This window comes from Rattus rattus, chromosome 4 (genome assembly GCF_011064425.1).
Source record: "Rattus rattus isolate New Zealand chromosome 4, Rrattus_CSIRO_v1, whole genome shotgun sequence".
In the NCBI taxonomy this organism is placed as follows: domain Eukaryota; kingdom Metazoa; phylum Chordata; class Mammalia; order Rodentia; family Muridae; genus Rattus; species Rattus rattus.
In genome coordinates, this window is record NC_046157.1 from 180,812,063 (window position 1) to 180,831,471 (window position 19,409).

Sequence of the window (19,409 nt, forward strand, 5' to 3'; positions counted from 1 at the left end):
ATTCAGCTGGGACTGTAGCTCAGTGGGAGAACACTCTCCCCTCCCACTGGGAAACAAAACAAAATACAATAGATGAAGAACTGGGAGCCCACAGGAGACACTTTTGTGGTCTGGATCTAGGGTGTGGCCCAGTTGGCGGAGTGCTGGCCTAGCAGGCAAAGCCATCAGTCAGTTCTATCCCAACAGCAGGGATGCTGGGTGTGGGGTGATAAGAACCTGCAACCCCAGCACTGAGAGGTGGAGGGAAGATGGTCAGTAAACTCAAGGCCATGTCTAATCCCATGGTGAATTCCTGGCCAACCTGAGACACTGTGTTTAAACAACAAACAAGCCCGAAAACTCACCAATGTTTAACTTACCTATCTGCTTCCCCAAGTCCACACACTGCTTTGGTACTGGAGCTCCAAAGACCATTCCCCGGAGTTTGTCCATTGGTGGGGCTTTATTCTGAAGGCCCCCAAACTTCCCATTACTTCTAATCCTATCTCCATCTCTAGTCAGGAGTGTGGGACAGTGCGAGATTTTAACAACATATTGAGGCCACACAGACACTAATTAGCAAGAAACTGACTACAACTGCTAGAGTAATTAAACTTCAGTCTATGAATGACACAATCCACTGGGCATGGTGACACATGCTTTTAATTCTAGCACTTAGGGAGGCAGAGGCAGGCAGATCTCTGAGTTTGAGGCGGGCCTCATAAATAAAGTGATTTCCAGGACAGCCAAGACTCTTGTAGAGACACTGCCTCAAAAAAAAAATCCAAAACAATATCAACAAAAAAAGATAAACAAATCAAAACCAAAAACAACAGCAACAAAAAAAAAATCCAACGCATAAATGAACTAATAGCGTGGCAGTGGCTTCACAAATTATTAAGTCAGTGCTTTGTAAAGTGACCTGGGGAGCCCATAGACAAGGAGGGAGCCAGACGAGTTTTCAAATGCTAAATGCTAGCTTAAACTAGCTTAAGCTGGTGAAAAAGGAGTCGCTGGCCTAGTTACCATCACACCCGGGAGGAGCCGCAGCCCCAGTCACCATCACCGCAACCATGAGCAGCGAAGCCGAGACCCAGCAGTCGCCCGCCGCCCCCGCCCTCAGCGCCGCTGACACCACGCCCGGCTCCACCGGCAGCTGCGCGGGTAATGGCGGCCCGGGCGGCCTCACATCCGCGCCCGCCGGCAGGGAAAAGAAGGTCATCGCAACGAAGGTTTTGGGAACAGTAAAATGGTTCAATGTAAGGAACGGATACGGTTTCATCAACAGGAATGATACCAAGGAAGACGTATTTGTACACCAGACTGCCATAAAGAAGAATAACCCCAGGAAGTACCTTCGCAGTGTAGGAGATGGAGAGACTGTGGAATTTGACGTTGTTGAAGGAGAAAAGGGTGCGGAGGCAGCAAATGTTACAGGCCCTGGTGGAGTTCCAGTTCAAGGCAGTAAATACGCGGCAGACCGTAACCATTATAGACGCTATCCGCGTCGTAGGAGTCCTCCACACAATTACCAGAATAGTGAGAGTGGGGAAAAGAACGAGGGATCGGAAAGCGCTCTTGAAGGCCAGGCCCAACCACGACGGCCCTATCGCAGGCGAAGGTTCCCACCTTACTACATGCGAGACCCTATGCGCGTCGACCACAGTATTCCAACCCCCTGTGCAAGGAGAAGTGATGGAGGGTGCTGACAACCAGGGTGCAGGAGAGCAAGGTAGACCAGGGAGACAGAATGTGTATCGGGGTTACAGACCACGATTCCGCAGGGGCCCTCCTCGCCAAAGACAGCCTAGAGAGGATGGCAATGAAGAGGACAAAGAAAATCAAGGAGATGAGACCCAAGGTCAGCAGCCACCTCAGGGTCGGTATCTTATCGTTACAACTTCAATTACCAACACAGACGCTCAGAGAACACTAAACCACAAGATGGCAAAGAGACAAAAGCAGTCGATCCACCAGCTGAGAATCCGTCTGCTCCCGAGGCTGAGCAGGGCGGGGCTGAGTAAATGCCAGCTCACCATTTCTACCACCATCCGGTTTGGTCATCCAACAAGAAATGAATAAGACATTCCAGCAATAAGAAATGAACAAAGATTGGAGCTAAAGACCTTAAGTGCTTGCTTTTTGCCCGTTGACCAGATCCACTAGAACTGCCTGCATTATCTATGCAGCAGGGGTTTTATTATTTTTACCTAAAGACGTCTCTTTTTGGTAATGACAAACGTGTTTTTTAAGAGAAAAAAAAGGCCTGGTTTTTCTCAATACACTTTTAATGGTTTTTAAATTGTTTCATATCTGGTCAAGTTGAGATTTTTAAGAACTTCATTTTTAATTTGTAATAAAGTTAACAACTTGATTTTTTCAAAAAAGTCAACAAACTGTAAGCATCTGTTAATAAAGGTCTTAAATAATAAAAAAAAGAATTATATTCTTCCAATTAATCAGAATAAAAATATCTCACTGGATTTAGCATTTTACGATCTCTAGGAGTGTACTCAGTAATTCCATTTAGGTATGCAATCAAACATAGCCTAATGAAGTACAGCTAGCTCACTAAGTTACAGCACTTCCACAGGGAAACAGAACACATACATTAAAAAGTGCTTGAAGGGGCTCTGGAGATCACGCAATGGCAATGGGTAAGAGTGTTTTACCATACAAGCATGAGGAATAGATGGTGGATTCATAGCATCCACACAGATCAACGGAGCCTGCTAATCAGGCAGCCCCTAGTCCCTAAATCCTATCCCAAACCAACCAAACAAAAGCACAAGCTCCACTTTCAGGGAGACCCTGGCTCAAGGAAAAGTTGGATGGCTACTGCGGCACTCCATTCGAGATCTTCCGATAGAATGAACTTGTGCACGCGCACACACACACACACACACACACACACACACACACACACACACACACCATCCCCAAGTGTGACTGAAGAGCATTATAATTTAGTACATTACAAATATCTAATCCAATCTAACATTAAAGCTTAAATAGTATCTGAATTATATAAAATATTTACATAGATATACACAATTTACAGAAATAAAAATTACATTTTAAAAAAAGGAAATATAATTCCAGCAGCACTTCATAGATGCTCTTCTAGAAAACTGGCACTTTTAGTTATTTTTGTTTCTTTTATTCTTTTTGGTGTTATATCTGGCATTGAAAAAAAAGATTAAAATGCAACAAAATGAGTAGTCACTTTATTGTTCTGGTGTGTGTGTGTGCAGTTACACCATGTAATTCAACTCTGTGAGCCAGCTGAGGGCTAGGACTACAGGTGTGGGCTACTATGCCTGGCTTAGTTGAAAAAAATTATAGTAAATTTAATGAGCCAATTTTTCTGTTTGTTTTTTCAAGACAGTTTCTCTATATAGCCCTGGCTATCCTAGATCTGTAGACCAAACTGGCCTCAAACTCAAAAATCTGTCTACCTCTGCTGAGATTAAAGGCATATGCCATCACTGCCTGGTAGTGAGCTAAAAAAAATCTTCAAATTTCAAATTACTTGGTTTTGTTAAGGAAATGATTACATATTGGTTTTGATTTGGATTCAGATGCTTTCTAATGTGAACACAGAAGGTAGATGCTGGGGGCAGGAGCATAGAGGGCTCAGCGAGCAGGCTGAACTGGAGTCAGGTGGTGACAGAGGCTAGCCTGGTATACAGAAAGAGTTCCAAGGCGGCCAGCGCTACACAGAAAAACCTACCCTGAAAGAAAGAAATCAAGACTTTTTTGGAATTTAATGACAAGGAAGGCACAACATACCCAAACTTATGGGACACAATGAAAGCAGCACTAAGAGGAAAACTCATAGCTCTGAGTGCTTCCAAAAAGAAACGAGAGAACATACACTAGCAGCTTAACAGCACACCTAAAAGCACTAGAACAAAAAGAAGCAAATATACCTAAGAAAAGTAGAAGACAAGAAATAATCAAACTTATGGTTGAAATCAACCAAGTAAAAACAAAAAAAAAAACAAAACAAAAACAAAAACAACAACAACAACAACAAAAAACCCAAAAAACAAAAAACAAAACTCTATAAAGGTTCTACAAAAACAGGAGCTGGTTCTTTGAAAAAAAAAAAAAATAAAAAGATAGTTAAACCCTTAGCCAGACTAACCAGAGGACACAGAGAGAGAGAGTACCCAAATTAACAAAACCAGAAACGAAAAGGGAAACATAACAGTCTGAGGAATCAAAAAGGCATCAGATCCTACTATAAAAGCCTATACTCAACAAAACTGGAAAATCTGGATGACATGGTCAATTTTCTAGACAGATACCAGGTACCAAAGGTAAGTCAGGATCAGATAAACCATCTAAACAGTCCATGACTCCTAAAGAAATAGAAGCAGTTATTAAAAGTCTCCCAAAAAAAGCAGGGCAGGACCAGATGGGTTTAGTGGAGAATTCTATCAGACTTTCATAGAAGACCTCATACCAATACTCATCAAACTATTCCACAAAACAGAAACAGAAGGAACATTACCCAATACCTTCTATGAACCACAATTACTCTTATACCTAAACCACACAAAGACCCTACAAAGAAAGAGAACTTCAGACCAATTTCCCTAATGAATATCGATGCAAAAATACTCAAAATTCTTGCAAACCAAATCCAGAACACATCAAAATGATCACCCACCATGATCAAGTAGGCTTCATCCCAGGCATGCAGGGATGGTTTAATATACAGAAATCCATCAACGTAATCCACTATATAAACAAACTCAAAAGAAAAAAAACCACATGATCATTTCATTAGATGCTGAGAAAGCATTTGACAAAATTCAACACCCCTTCATGTGAAAAATCCTGGAAAGATCAAGAATTCAAGGCCCGTACTGAAACATAGTAAAAGCCATACACAGCAAACCAGTAGCTAATACCAAACTAAATGGAGAGAAACTTGAAGCAATCCCACTAAAATCAGGGACTAGACAAGGCTGCCCAGTCTCTCCCTGCTTATTGAATATAGTACTCGAAGTCCTAGCCAGAGCAATCAGACAACAAAAGGAGGTCAAAGGGATACAAATTGGAAAGGAAGAAGTTAAAATATCACTATTTGCAGATGATACGATAGTATACTTAAGTGACCCCAAAAGTTCCATCAGAGAACTTCTAAGCCTGATAAACAACTTCAGCAAAGTGGCTGGGTATAAAATTAACTCAAACAAATCAGTAGCCTTCCTCTACACAAAAGAGAAACAAGCCAAGAAAGAAATTAGGGAAATGACACCCTTCACAATAGTCACAAATAATATAAAATACCTCGGTGTGACTCTAACCAAGCAAGTGAAAGATCTGTATGATAAGAGCTTCAAGTCTTTGAAGAAGGAAATTGAAGAAGATCTCAGAAGGTGGAAAGATCTCCCATGCTCATAGATTGGCAGGATTAATATAGTAAAAAATAGCCATTTTGCTAAAAGCAATCTACACATTCAAAGCAATCCCCATCAAAATCCCAACTCAATTAGTCCTAGAGTTAGAAAGAGCAATTTGCAAATTCATCTGGAATAACCAAAAACCCAGGATAGCTAAAACTATCCTCAACAGTAAACGAACTTCCGGGGGAATCACTATCCCTGAACTCAAGCAGTATTACAGAGCAATAGTGATAAAAACTATATGGTATTGGTACAGAGACAGGCAGATAGATCATTGGAATAGAATTGACGATCCAGAAATGAACCCACACACCTATGGTCACTTGATCTTTAACAAAGGAGCTAAAACTGTCCAGCAGAAAGAAGATAGCATTTTCAACAAATGGTGGTGTTGCAACTGGAGGTCATAGAAGAATGCAAATCGACCCATTCTTATCACCCTGTATAAAGCTTAAGTCCAAGCAGACTTAAGTTATGTGGACCTCCTCATAAAACCAGATATACTCAAACTGATAAAAGAAAAAGTGGGGAAGAGCTTGGAACACATGCTTTAAGATCAAGAATCAACAAATGGGACCTCGTAAAACTGCAAAGCTTCTGCAAGGCAAAGGACATTGCCATTAAGACAAAACGTCAACCAACAGATTGGGAAAAGATCTTTACCAATCCTACAACTGATAGAGGGCTTATATCCAAAATATACAAAGAACTCAAGAAGTTAGACTGCAGGGAGACAAATAACCCTAGTAAAAAGTGGGGTTCTGAGCTTAACCAAGAATTCTCATGTGAGGAATATCGAATGGCTGAGAAGCACCTAAAGAAATGTTCAACATCCTTAGTCATCAGGGAAATTCAAATCAAAACAATCCTGAGAATCCACCTCACACTGGTCAGAATGGCTAAGATCAAAAACTCAGGTGACAACAGATGCTGTCGAGGATGTGGAGAAAGAGGAACACTCCTCCATTGTTGGTGGGATTACAGACTGTACAACCACTCTGGAAATCAGTCTGGAGGTTCCTCAGAAAATTGTGCATTCCACTACCTGAGGACCCAGGTATACCAATCCTGGGCATATACCCAAATGATGCCCCAACATATAATAAGGACACAAGCTCCACTATGTTCATAGCAGCCTTATTTATAATAGCCAGAAGCTGAAAAGAACCTAGATGCCCTTCAACAGAGGAATGGATACAAAAAATGTGGTACATCTACACAATGGAAAATTACTCAGCTATCAAAAACAATGACTTCATGAAATTCATAGGCAAATGGAATGAACTAGAAATTCTCATCCTGAGTGAGGTAACCCAATCACAAAAAACCATACATAGTATGCACTCACTGATAAGTGGATATTAGCCCAAAAGTTCAAAATACCCAAGATATAATCCACAGACCACATGATGCTCAAGTAAAAAGACAACCAAAGTGCAGATGCTTCAGTCCTTCATAAAAGGGGAAACAAAAATATTCATTGGAGGAAATATGGAGACAAAGTTTGGAGCAGAGACTGAGGGAACGGCCATTCAGAGCCTGCTCCACCTGGGGATACAGCCACCAAACCTAGACAATGTTGCTGATGCCAAGAAGTGCATGCTGACAGGAGCCTGATATCGTTGTCTCCAGCTAGAGCATGTAAATACAGAGGAGAATGCTAGCAGCCAACCATTGAACTGAGAACGGGGTCGCCATTGGAGAAATTAGAGAAAGGATTGAAAGAGCTGAAGGGACTTGCAACTCCATACGAACAATAATACCAACCAACCAGAGCTCCCAGGACTAAACCAACACCCAGAGATTATACATGGACAGACCCATGGCGCCAGCTGCATATGTAGCAGATGGACATGATGGGAGGAGAAGCCCTCGGTCCTGGACCGGCAGTGTGAGAGGGAATGTCAGGGCAGGGAGGAGGGAAGGGGTGGGTGTTTGGGGAGGGGGAACACCCTCATAGAAGAAGGTTGGAGTTGGGATAGGGAGTTTATGGATGGGAAACTGGGAAAGGGGGATAACACTTGAAATGTAAAATAAAAAAAAAAAACCCAAAAATTAAATAAAGTTAAAGACCCCCCCCCAAAAAAAACCTGAAAAAAAAGAAAAATAAAGCAAAACTTAAAAAACCAGAAACCCTAACTAACACCAAAGCCTACACACACATGGATGACTGTTATGCAACAGTTAAAGACGTTACAAGGGTGAACCCTCCTCCTGTAAAGATGCTAAGTGCTGCTGAGCCTAGCGGCCTTCAAAGCTGCTAACAACAAACAACTGTTCCTTCAAAATCTTTAAGCCAAAACCCATTATGTCCTTGGCTCTAAAACCTCTATCTAGTAGTGTTCTCTAACCAGCAGGTTGGCAACCCTTGTGATCCTCATGTTAGACATCCTGCATGCCAGATGTTTACATTATGATTCATAAGAGTAGCAACATTACAGTTATGAGGCTACAATGAAATAATCTTATGTTGGGAGGTGGTCATCAGGACATGAGGAATTTTATTAAAGGGTTGCAGCCTTAGGAAGGGTGAGAACTACTGCTATAACACAATGATGTGGTCTTTAAATAAAAGAGTATTTTTCTTTGAGATAGGTTTTACAGTCTGTCCTAGGCTGGCCTAGAACTCAGTATGTTGTGCATGTTAGCCTTGTATTCACACCGTCCTCAGGAACTGAAATTTAAAATGTCAGCCACTATAAGCAGCTGAGAAGTAGGTTTTTTACAGAAGTGAACAGGCCAAGGTTATTCGGTCTTTAATCCCATGTCATTGCTTTCATCATATCGGGAAAATGTAGACATGATCACACATTCATTAGAAGAGACATGAGGAAGTCAGCCAATGACAAGGAAAAGCACAAGACCCTGAAACAGACTCTTCCTTCACTCATGGCTCTGAGAAGAAATCAACTCCTCTGACTACCCTGAATATGGACTTCTAAGCCAACAGATATGATATACAAAATTTCAATTATATATGCAAGTTATGGCTTTTCTAGTATATGTGCTGCCGAAGCGAGCACAAGTTATAGCTTTTCTAATGAGAGACTGTCCCTTTTCAGTTTTAGATACCATATTCATCTCATTTTAATTTGTCTCAAGTTTATGGTAAGTTTTGCATTGGTTTTCACAAGGCCAGTCATTTGTTTATATATCATCTAATGGAATGACATTTTTTCTTTCTTTTGAGACAGAGTCTTATTAAGTAACTCAGGCTGGCCTGAAACTCCAGATCTCTTCCTACCTCACAAGTATGCACTATAAGCCTGACTAATGGAATTTTATACACACCACATGCACATGCGTATACATGCACGCATGCGCACACGCGCACAAACACACACACACAGCTCTGCTACATTAAAACTTAAAAATTCTATAATTAGAAGCTATAAATTTTAAAAGAAATAAAAGACATATGATAGCTCTATTTCTAATTTTCTGAGGAAGTTTCAAACTAGCTTCCATAATGGCTGTATCAATTTGTACTCCCATCGACAGTAAATCAAAGTTCTCTTTCTCTACATTTTCTTCTTTCTCCATATTATGTGTCAGACTTCCTATGATGGCCATTCTGACTGGGGTTAAGTCGTATCTCATAACAGCTTTAATTTGTATTATTCTAGTCCCTAGGGATGCTGAGTCCTTATTTAAAAATGGTTATTGGTCATGTGTCTATTCAATTTTTTAGCCCATTTGTTGACTGGCAGTTTTAGTCCCTTGGTATTTATTTTATTTATGCAGTTCTTTATAAATTCTGGGTACTATCGTCCTCTCGACTGAAAGCCCAGCTACTTCTCTCCTGGGTATATGCACAGAGACCTACACAGAACAATTTTTATACCCACACTCCTGAATTTTCTGCAGCTCAACTCACTGTAGCAAGGATATAGGGCCAACTTAGTTGTCTATCAAAAGATGAATGGATAAAAAAATCTGGCATACTACCAAGCTTTAAAAAAAATGAAATCACAAAATTTGCAAGAAAATGGGTAGTCTTAGAAAGAATCTCAAATATTAAGAAAGGTCACCCAAAAAATAAAAGAACCTCACGTTCTCCCTCACAATGGTCATGTGAGCACAGCACACAACAGAACAGAGGGCAGTGTGCACAGCAGCATACCTGAGAGTGCAGGTGTGAGATCCAAAGCTGAGCTCTAGGCCTCCGAGAGGCTCTTCTAACTTTGAGGAGTTCACTGAGATGCAGACTGTGGGTCTGGTAAATGACCACTTATGTGGCTATGTTGACCTGTCTGTGTGGCGTTTTTAGGTCTCTGTCTTTTAAAATAAAGTGATTTAAAAGAATAAATAAAGTACATACCTCTTTTCTATAATGATTGGCTGCATCTAGGTTATCCAAAATAATGGTGTCTCCTAACAGCATACCAAAAACTAAAAACATCAAAATATAAAAAATTAAATATTCATAAAAGTAGCATTTATAAGAACAAAAAATTTCAGTTAATAAATAATATTTATATCAGAAATGTAATAGTTGAGCAAAATGAAAATTAGCACAGTATCTTTTACCTGTTTCACAATGTTCAATATTATCTGGGAATGTTAACAAATCTCGGGCAAAGACTGGATCACCAAAGGGCTTAAAATGTAATTTACCATTTCGGAAATGAGGTAGAGGTCTACAATAAAAAACAAAAGAGAGGTACTAAACAAGGCATAATATTTAAGTGAAAAAATACACTTAGAAAACCATAGTAAATGTATGTACATTATGTAATCACATATTCTGCCCTAGAAATGAAGATTTGCCATATAAAGTATCTGCTTTAGTGACTCCTGAGATTCTGGCAAACAGCATATGCTACACACTACAGTTGATTCTTACGTGGTCTCTCTCCCTCTGAATACTCGTTCTTAAGTCTGTGTGTGTGTGCACCTTTAATCTCAGCACTCGAGAGCTTCAGGACAGCCAGGGCTACATAGAAAAGAAGTGAAATACTCCTTCCCCAAAAGGGAGTGTAAGGGCACTGAACACGAACAGAGCCAACATTCTAGGGCAAATTTCACTTGCAAACATCTTGCCTACATTAAATTTTAGTATTTTTTATAGCTATTTTGAGAATTTAATACATGCGTATTCACCTCTTATCATTTCCCCAATTCCTCTCAGATTTACCTCCCTGTCTACCTCCTCTTTTATCTTTTTCTTTTTTATAAATAGTGAGTCCAATCTGTGCTGCCCATTTATTCATGGGTATGGGGCTATCCAATGGAGCATCGTTAACCAGCCAGGGCCCACACTCTTCAAGAACAGACTCCTCCTTTCAGGAGCCATTGTTAATAGCTCCTTAGTCATAGGCCAGTGCTTGTAAGTTACTTCTTCTCACATGCTACGCATGGACTGGCTGGACCTTTATCCTGTGCAGTTCTGATGTGTGTGTGTGTAGATCAGAGGACGAGGTCCGCTATTTCCCTCAATTACTCATTTTAGTTTTGAGCAGGATCTCCTACTGAACCTGGAACCCTCAAGGGATCCTCCTGTCTTCCTCACCAGCAATGGCATTACAGAGGAGCGACAGGTCTGGTTTTCATGTGGGTGTTGGCAGTCTGAACTCCGTTCTTTTTGATAGACAAGAAGCACTTTATTGACTGAGTCACCTCTCTAGCAGCTATCCCCACTATGCCCACAAACTCCACTGGGTCTTCAGAAATTACGAAGACATAGGCCGCCTTCCTAAATGGAAATGTTTTCTCATAAAAACTACCACCTTTGGTAAAGTGCATATGGTACAAGTATGAAAGCCTAGGTGTGGCATGAATCTATAATTCCAGTATTGGTGATGTGGCAATAGTTGGATCTTTGGAGCTCATCAGTTAGCCCATCTAGCAGATGTATTCACACATACCAAAGTCAGTGAGACCTCTGGCCTGCACATACATGTGCATCTGCATGTATGTGCACACAGACACAGACACAGATACAGACACACACATACACACCTTATTTAGACAGTTGTTTTGATGTGTTGGATAGCTTATGCTACCTAAAACAAGTACTAATTAACAGCAGAATGGTAGGTAATGGCCTGTAATATTATAACTTAGGATGGAAGGAAAGCAGGAACTCAAACACAAGTTTGTTATGTCAATAAGATCACCTTGACTGAGAAGGTAGTATAACTTGTATTCAGCTTGTATGAGGCCATGGGTTTGATCCCCAGCACTGCAAAACAACAAACTAGACAAGTACCACTTCCATTTTTTTCTCTAACCTTTTCCAATCTGGAAGAGTTTTCCTGTAGATAGAATCGAGGGGCAACACTTGCTGGCGACCTTGAGTCTCATCGTAGATGCAGCGAGCAGCATCGGTGGTCAGGGTGACCACACAGTCCATGTCACTTGCCAGATGCCAAGAAATAACCATGGCGGCTCGGTCATCTTCAATCTGTGCTAGATGTGCAATCTAAAGCCAATTTTAATAAAAACACACAGAAATTTTTTAAAAAATGGAAAAATTTGTCAGCTAATTAAACACACTTATTGCACACTTCATGTCTACAATAGGGAAGGTCTTGGTCATCATGAAGTATACTTAAAGATACGCAATAAAACAAGTTTTGAGGTTAAGCATATATTTAAAATACCTTTACAAATAAGAATCATTGTTTCATTGGGAATTAGAATATGTTATTTCCTTACAAATACTTGCCTATGGTCACAAGCATTCTTGCTTCAAACCTGCTACCACTGGGATATACTTCTAAAATCTCTGTGCTGTGCTAGTACAATTAGGTCTGTATCTGATCTGGTAACACAAACCTGCCTAGAAATAAGGATTTTTATTCCACTACAGACATATCATAATATGTACCCTACTTTTCTAATTCATAATAGACTAATGGGAAGAATTAATTAAGAAGGAGAGGAAGACGGGGTGTAGCTCAGTAGTAAAGTGCTGCCTAGGATATGGGAAGCCCTGGACTCAGTCCTCAGAACTGTGGAGTGAGTGAGGGGAGAGAAAAGACATAGTCTAAACAACGCAAAGTAACAATATGTACTATTTCTTAAAAAGCTTAAAACACAAACCTTTCCCAAAATATCTCCACTGCGTTTAGTGTAGTTTGGAAGAGTACACAATCTTCTGGGCCTCTTTTTAAGCTCATTCTGTTCTGCTATCTTTTTTTCCAAAAGTGCTTCAATGTGAGGTATCTGTAATCAATAAGGAAAAATTTATCTACAAGGCCAATAGTTTTTGTAACAGGCAACCAAGGATATAGAAAAATCAGTAATTTGGAGTACTTGAGAAAGTTGTTCAGACAGGCACTACTTGATAGAAAACTCTCAATGTACATCTCCTACACAGACATCTATTCCATGGACTCTGGGCCATGAAACCAGACCACAGCATGCTACACCTGTACTCTCATCACTGAGCGACACTCCCCAAGACAGAGAGCCTTCTTCTGTGGAGGGAATGCTTGGGGCCTTACACATCTTAAACTCATACTCTACACTGAGCTCTTTGTTCAGTGCTTTAAAAAAAATTCTTAGTCACAAAATATACTGCCTAGCCGGATCCATCGGTATTCGCTGGTAATCTCTGCCTTCACACGGTTGAGGAATGAAGAATTTGAATCACATAGCAAGATTCTGTCTACCAAAAAGCAAAAAACAAAAACACGGCAAAGCAAAAGATAAAAATAAATACACTGTGTGGCTATCTTCTATTTAAAATTGTATCACAGAGGGGGAAGGGGAAAGGGGGAAGGGGAATTTTTAAAAAAAAATTCTATCACAAACACAAAAGAATATAAGCTAAAAAGTCTCTGCACTTAAAAACACACTGTGGGGCTGAGGAGATGGCATGGCAATGAGGAGGATTTATTATTCTTACAGAGGGTCAGGGTTCAATTTCTAGCATCTATATGGTGGCTCTCAACCAATTCAAGGCCCCAGTCCCAGTGTTCCAACCTGTATGCAGGCAAAACATTCACGTGCATGAAATAACTACATCACGCAATCGAACATAGTGTGTGCATTATGTGCATGCCATGGTACACGTGTGGTCAGAGGAGAAATGCTTGCCCCTAAGCCCAAATCCACATGAAGATGGAGGCTGTTCTGACTTGCACATGTATGCACATGTATGCACAAGTATGCCACAGCACTGTGCAACCATGCACATGTGGATATATGTACACACACACACCATAAAGGTAAAAAACAGCAGTGGCTGTAGAATTCCTAATAAAAGGAGTTAAATTTAATAAAAAATGTAATGAACACTGGGGAGTTGCACCTGTTGTGTTGCAGGAATATCAATATTGTGTGCTTTTAGTTCATTTCGTAGCTGAGTCTCTTTAAATTTTGCTTCTTCAGCTTGGCCTAAAATTAAAAAAAAAAAAAAATTACACGATTTTTTTTTTTCTTTTCTTTTTTTTTTTTTTTTTTTTTCGAGCTGGGACTGAACCCAGGGCCTTGTGCTTGCTAGGCAAGCGCACCACTGAGCTAAATCCCCAACCCCTTACACGATTTTTTTAATAGTCCTTAAAACATAGCTTTTGAAAAAAATTCAACTACTTTTTTTCTTTTAATGTTAAAATGAAAACTGACAAGTATTAACTGCCAAGTAAGCTGTAAGTCCCAAGGTTCAATGATACATTAAAAAGAGAAACAAAAGTTAATATAGTGGGATACAGTTATAGAAATATGTAACATAGGGATTACATGGTTCTTAGTTAATTGTTTAAAATTTGAACTATAATATATTTTGCACCCCCCCTGAGCTGAGGACTGAACCCTAGGGCCTTGAGCTTACCAGGCAAGTGCCCTACCACTGAGCTAAATCCCCAAACCCATTGAACTATATTATACAATGTCTAAATATATTTTAAATTTCATTTTATATGTATGAGTGTTTTGTCTGCATGCCTGTATGTGCATTACTTGTGTGTTTGGTGCCTGTAGAGGCCAAAAGAGGGTGCTGGATCTCCAGGACCTGGATTTACAGTTGAGTGAGTAGCTATGTGGTTCCTGGGAACTGACACTGGTTTATCTGGAAGACCAGCTGGTGCTCTTAATCCCTGAAGCATGTCTCCAGGCCCTATATATTTTAAACTCTGTAACTAAACTACCAAGGCATAAAACTAAGATGGAGGGATGGTTCAGTAGCTAAGAGCGCTGACTTCTCTTACAGAGGACCTGGGCTCAATTCCCAGTACTCACAGGACAGCTCACAACTGCCTGTACAATGGGCATGGGGTGGGACATCCTCTTCTAGCCTCCGTGGACACCTAGTAAAGACATATAAGCAGGCAAAATGCCTAAACGCACACAATAGAATGAACCTTTTGCTGTGAGATGGCAGCAGATGCCTTCAATCCTAGCAGCACTCTAGAACAGGGGCAGGCAGATCTGAGTGGGAGGCCAGCCTGGTCCACAGAATAAGTTCCAGGATAGCCAGGGCCACCCTTTCTTGAGAAGAAAAACAAAGTATAAAACTAAAACAAGTTAAAACTCAGTAAAAAAACATTTGGGGGCTGGAGCGATAGCTCAGCGGTTCACTGACTGATCTTCCAGAGGTTCTGAGTTCAATTCCCAGCAACCACATGATGGCTCACAACCCTCTGTAATGAGATCTGAATCCCTCTTCTGGTGTGACAGTGACAGTATAGTCACATATATAAAATAAATAAATCTAAAAAAAAAAAAAGAAAAAAGAAAAAAACAACAATAACAACAAAAAACAACTGAAAAATGAAAAACAGGTAACACAACTTATTTTAATTGCATATGAAAATCATTTAAAAGATGGCAAACATGTTCTGGACTAACTGAAGAGTAAATACTTTATTTTTAGTACTTGTAGACCCACATGCTACTGTGATATATAAAACACAGAATTCTCATCATTAAAACTAAAACTTAAATTACCTATCATCCCTCCACAGTGATATCTTTTGCCAGAAGCTGGAACCAGATGAGTTAGCTATCAATATTGTCAAAAGCCTTAAATTCTCCACAGGTCCACACTTCTAGAGGAAAAGTCGCAACTTTTATAATCTGTAAGCCTGCTACAAGCTTAAGTAAGGAGAACTTTGTGTTAAAGCTTCCACACAACCAGTAACAAGCTGTTCTAACCACTTCACTTCTTTTTTTTTTTTTCCCGGAGCTGGGGACTGAACCCAGGGCCTTATGCTTGCTAGGCAAGCGCTCTACCACTGAGCTAAATCCCCAACCCCACTTCACTTCTATTTCAAGAAAGCAGTCAGGTGGTCTCCACCTTTGCCTCACTGCTCCTCACAGCCTGCCGCTGCGTTACCTTTGAGTACAAGGTGACTTACATTTCATTTCATCCAGAAGCTGCTTGTTGGCATCAAAGAGACTTCTGTACATAGTGATGGACTTAGATAGCTCATCCTTTTCCTTCGTAAGCGCTGCCATTTGTTGCTGCTTTTTAACATCTGGAAAATATTTCCATGTGATTTAAATGGCTTATAAACTGGCTTTCCTATGTTACATGCCATGACATGATGCACATGAAAAGCATTGCAAGGTCATCTACAGAACCACTAATAGCAGAGTAGAACAATCTAGTCTCCTGAAGGCTTACCATTGTAAAACATAAATGGCAGGCTATAGGATTCTAATGTTGATGATAAAGTTGACAGCCGAGGCTCAAAGATAATAAAATATTCAGTACTATCCCTTCCAGGACTATTTTCTGCCAGCACTAGAGTCTGTGTAAGTAAAAAAGGAATGAGAAAAATAAGATTTAAAAAAAAAGAGACATCCCAATGTTACACATGTCGTCATACGGCTACCAAACAAGCAGTAAAATTGTCCATGAGAAACACTGCTGACTCTTCAGATTTACTAAACCATCAACACAACCATGCAAGACATTAGTTGGAGACCCAAATGATGTAATGAGTACAACTTAGCAAAAACTACATACAGTGGAAAATTATAAGGAAGTGTTGAATTTCCCATCACCCTATCTTTATCAATGGCTATTTCTACCTCAACTTGCAAAATTATTTTGATTCAAACCTTCAGCCTGAAGCAGCATAAAACTCACTAATGAAGTAAAAGTTAAAAAAAAACATTCACAAAGAAATTCTCAGAGCACAAAGCTGGGTTTAAGTTACAGCTGTCACCATGGGAGACCAGTCCCAGGGGACAGAACAAGAGGCCCTGATAATAATAAAGACCTGTTTTTAAACTTTTATTTTTTTCTTCATTTCACAAAAATATACCTGAGCTCACGACCAAAGCATATAATTAGCAACTGATGCAATTACAGATATTTTAATTCAAATGTATTTTCAGTTCTGAAGAACACAATATAATACAATAAAAAAAGAAAAACCAAAAAATCCTAAACTGATTTATTCAGGAATGTAAGTACATATAAAACCTTTCTACTAAAAAAGTAACATCAGTTTAACCTTGGTTACACTTGATTTGTTGATGACGATTCATGAAATGTTACCGATTTATACTGATAAACCACACTATAGTGATGTCTTTGAGTGCCAAACACTTAGCTTGAAATTTTAACAATTGAGAAATAGGAAACAAGTATATCACTAATTGTTTCCTTGCAGATTAGTTTTCTAGGATAATGAGAAATATGGCTAATTAAAAGCTTATTTTACTAGATATCAAATGTCCCTTAAAAAGGGAGAAGAGGCTCTATCAGTTTATCTTTCCATTAGCAATGTATAAAAATACCAATTCCCCTGGTGAGGATCAGCATTTCACCCTAATAATTATTGCTTTAACTAGCTGCTCTTTAAGCATCACCAAATTAATGCTTTTTGTTTTTAATGGCCATTTATTCTTTTTAATTCAAGGCATTAATTTTCTTCATTCATTTTTATACTAGATTGCCAAAAATCATCAACAGTTACTTCTTTTAATTCTGTTTATTACATCCTCATTATAGATCTTAATATGTAATAGTTAAATAAACTGTATGAAAAGGATTTTGCCATGAGATGGACCCATGCATATCGGAATGAAAATGAGACTGTTTTTTTAGAAGATTTCAAATCATGTAGGCAAATAATACAGACTATAAAATGATACAACCTATGACCCTGATACATCACAATGTCAGACTATGACAAAGAACAAAGCCTAGGTGAACCTTACACACAGATACCAGCTGCATTCTGGTTGGTGTTTCATACACATTCTTGAAAATGCTGGCTCAGCAGTAAAGGACGAAGACTCAGTGCTCAGCTCCTAGCACTCAGCCACCAAGAGACAAACAGCACCTGAGACATAAGTATGAACTGTCGCCCTTTCTCTCCATCATTTAGCAATGACATGCGGAAGCCAAGCCAGACAAGGCTCTCCTGTTTATTCAGTGGAACAGGAAGAACCTCTGGTGGTCAGGGGGAATTCATACACATCAAGTTGAGGTTGTATGCAGCTGCTGGGAAATAACTACAATTCTGATTAAACTTTAGGCAGAGCCATTTTAAATGCATACAGGGGAGGGGGAGGAGAGGGAGGCTCAAGTTCAGAAAAAGGAGCTAACTACTCTTCCAACACAGTCCCCGTTTGCATGTTAAACCAGCTTACCTCCTCTAAGAAACAGGTGAGGGACTGTTATCACCTCAGTTTATCACTGTGTAGGAGAAACTTATCTTATTTTCCACTATAAAAAAAACAACTACGAAGAGTTGACAACAGGGGCAAATGGCAAGCCCTCCATATGAAGAGAGTCAGAGGTGATATGGTGGACAGGCTGAAAGGAGCGGCCTCTACTCAAGCACCACAAGGGCTACCCTAAAAGAGTTCTTCAAGGTGATGCCAACTCTTTAAGCTTCTCCAAATTACAGATGTAGATCTTTATATAAAAACTACACACTTTTAAATGTTAACATTTCAGTTAATGAAACCATTTGGTTATTCACTGTCCAATAGATCAACAAGTCTTTAGGATATACAGATACATATGGAAGACTCCCAGATTACAATACTAAAGTACTAAAACAATGTAATATTTAAAATGGATAACATACAAGGATGAGGGACAACAACAACAACAAAAAAAGAAAAAAAGAAAAAGTACTATTGGTATTTACAACTATTCAATAAAGATTCTAAAAATAAAGTCAATGAATCGGAAAAAGGATCAAAATAAGACTTTTTGTCTGTTTAAAGATTTAAGAAATAATGTTAATATATTAAATTATGTATACATAGGTGTGTGTGCCTGCATGTGGCTATGTGCACTGGAGTGAAGTTCCTAAAGACAACAGAGGCATTGGATCCCTTGGAATTGGAGTTTAGGTAGTTGTGACCTGGGAATTGAGCCTTGGTCCTCTGGAGGACCAGTAGTAAGAAGTACTCTTAACTGCTTAGCCATCTCTTCAGTCAAAAATTTAAAAAAACAAAATAAAACAAAACTGGAGCATTGTGAATACATGTGCTTCCAATGTAACATAAATAAATAAATAATCTATAAAGAAAACAAATACTTAAAACTAACACTGTCCAATCTGCTCACTGCTCAGGACCAAAGCTAGGGCCTCACACTTGAGTGCTCTAACAATGAGCTACAACCCCGGCTCTTCCCAGCTCATTTAAAACTTAATTTTGATAAAGAATCCTAATTTTGATAGAGAATCAAGCCCAAGGATGTCTTGAACCTTAATCTGTATCAGACAAACCCAACCCTCTTGCCTCAGCACACTGACATTGGGCCAGAGACACAAGCCTATGCCACCAAAACTTAAGTTAAATTGTAAATCTGACTAGAATCTGTAAAAACTTTCATATCCAATGATGCATGTAAGAAGCACTTGGTATGATCATGTGTCCTGCAATCCCAGGATGCAGGAAGACAGGAAGTTTAAGGTCATCCTGGAAAACATTACACAGTTTCTACCGAAAGATTACACAATTTTAGTAGAAACATAAATTGAAAAATACAATAATGATAAAGCATTTAAAATATGTGTATTGTTTTATGGCCAAGGACTTCTCTTTCTAGTAATCTGGGAAGTCGATCAGTAAATCCGTAATATCTAC

The 19,409-nt window shown here is 39.5% G+C and overlaps 1 protein-coding gene and 1 pseudogene across 1 annotated transcript in view; one reads left to right on the top strand and one right to left on the bottom strand.

Moving 5' to 3' along the window:
* The window catches only part of Smchd1 (structural maintenance of chromosomes flexible hinge domain containing 1), a 127,908-nt gene that overhangs the window by 8,974 nt on the left and 99,525 nt on the right, over positions 1-19,409 (bottom strand). The window contains exons 38-45 of the mRNA XM_032901759.1: positions 15,973-16,099; positions 15,704-15,823; positions 13,660-13,745; positions 12,447-12,569; positions 11,633-11,823; positions 9,930-10,039; positions 9,721-9,791; positions 360-531 (exon numbers count right to left, since the gene is read on the bottom strand). Of these exons, the coding sequence (XP_032757650.1) occupies positions 360-531; positions 9,721-9,791; positions 9,930-10,039; positions 11,633-11,823; positions 12,447-12,569; positions 13,660-13,745; positions 15,704-15,823; positions 15,973-16,099 (1,000 nt within the window). The remainder of the gene's footprint in view (positions 1-359; positions 532-9,720; positions 9,792-9,929; positions 10,040-11,632; positions 11,824-12,446; positions 12,570-13,659; positions 13,746-15,703; positions 15,824-15,972; positions 16,100-19,409) is intronic.
* On the top strand, positions 1,053-2,233 carry LOC116899718 (annotated as a pseudogene).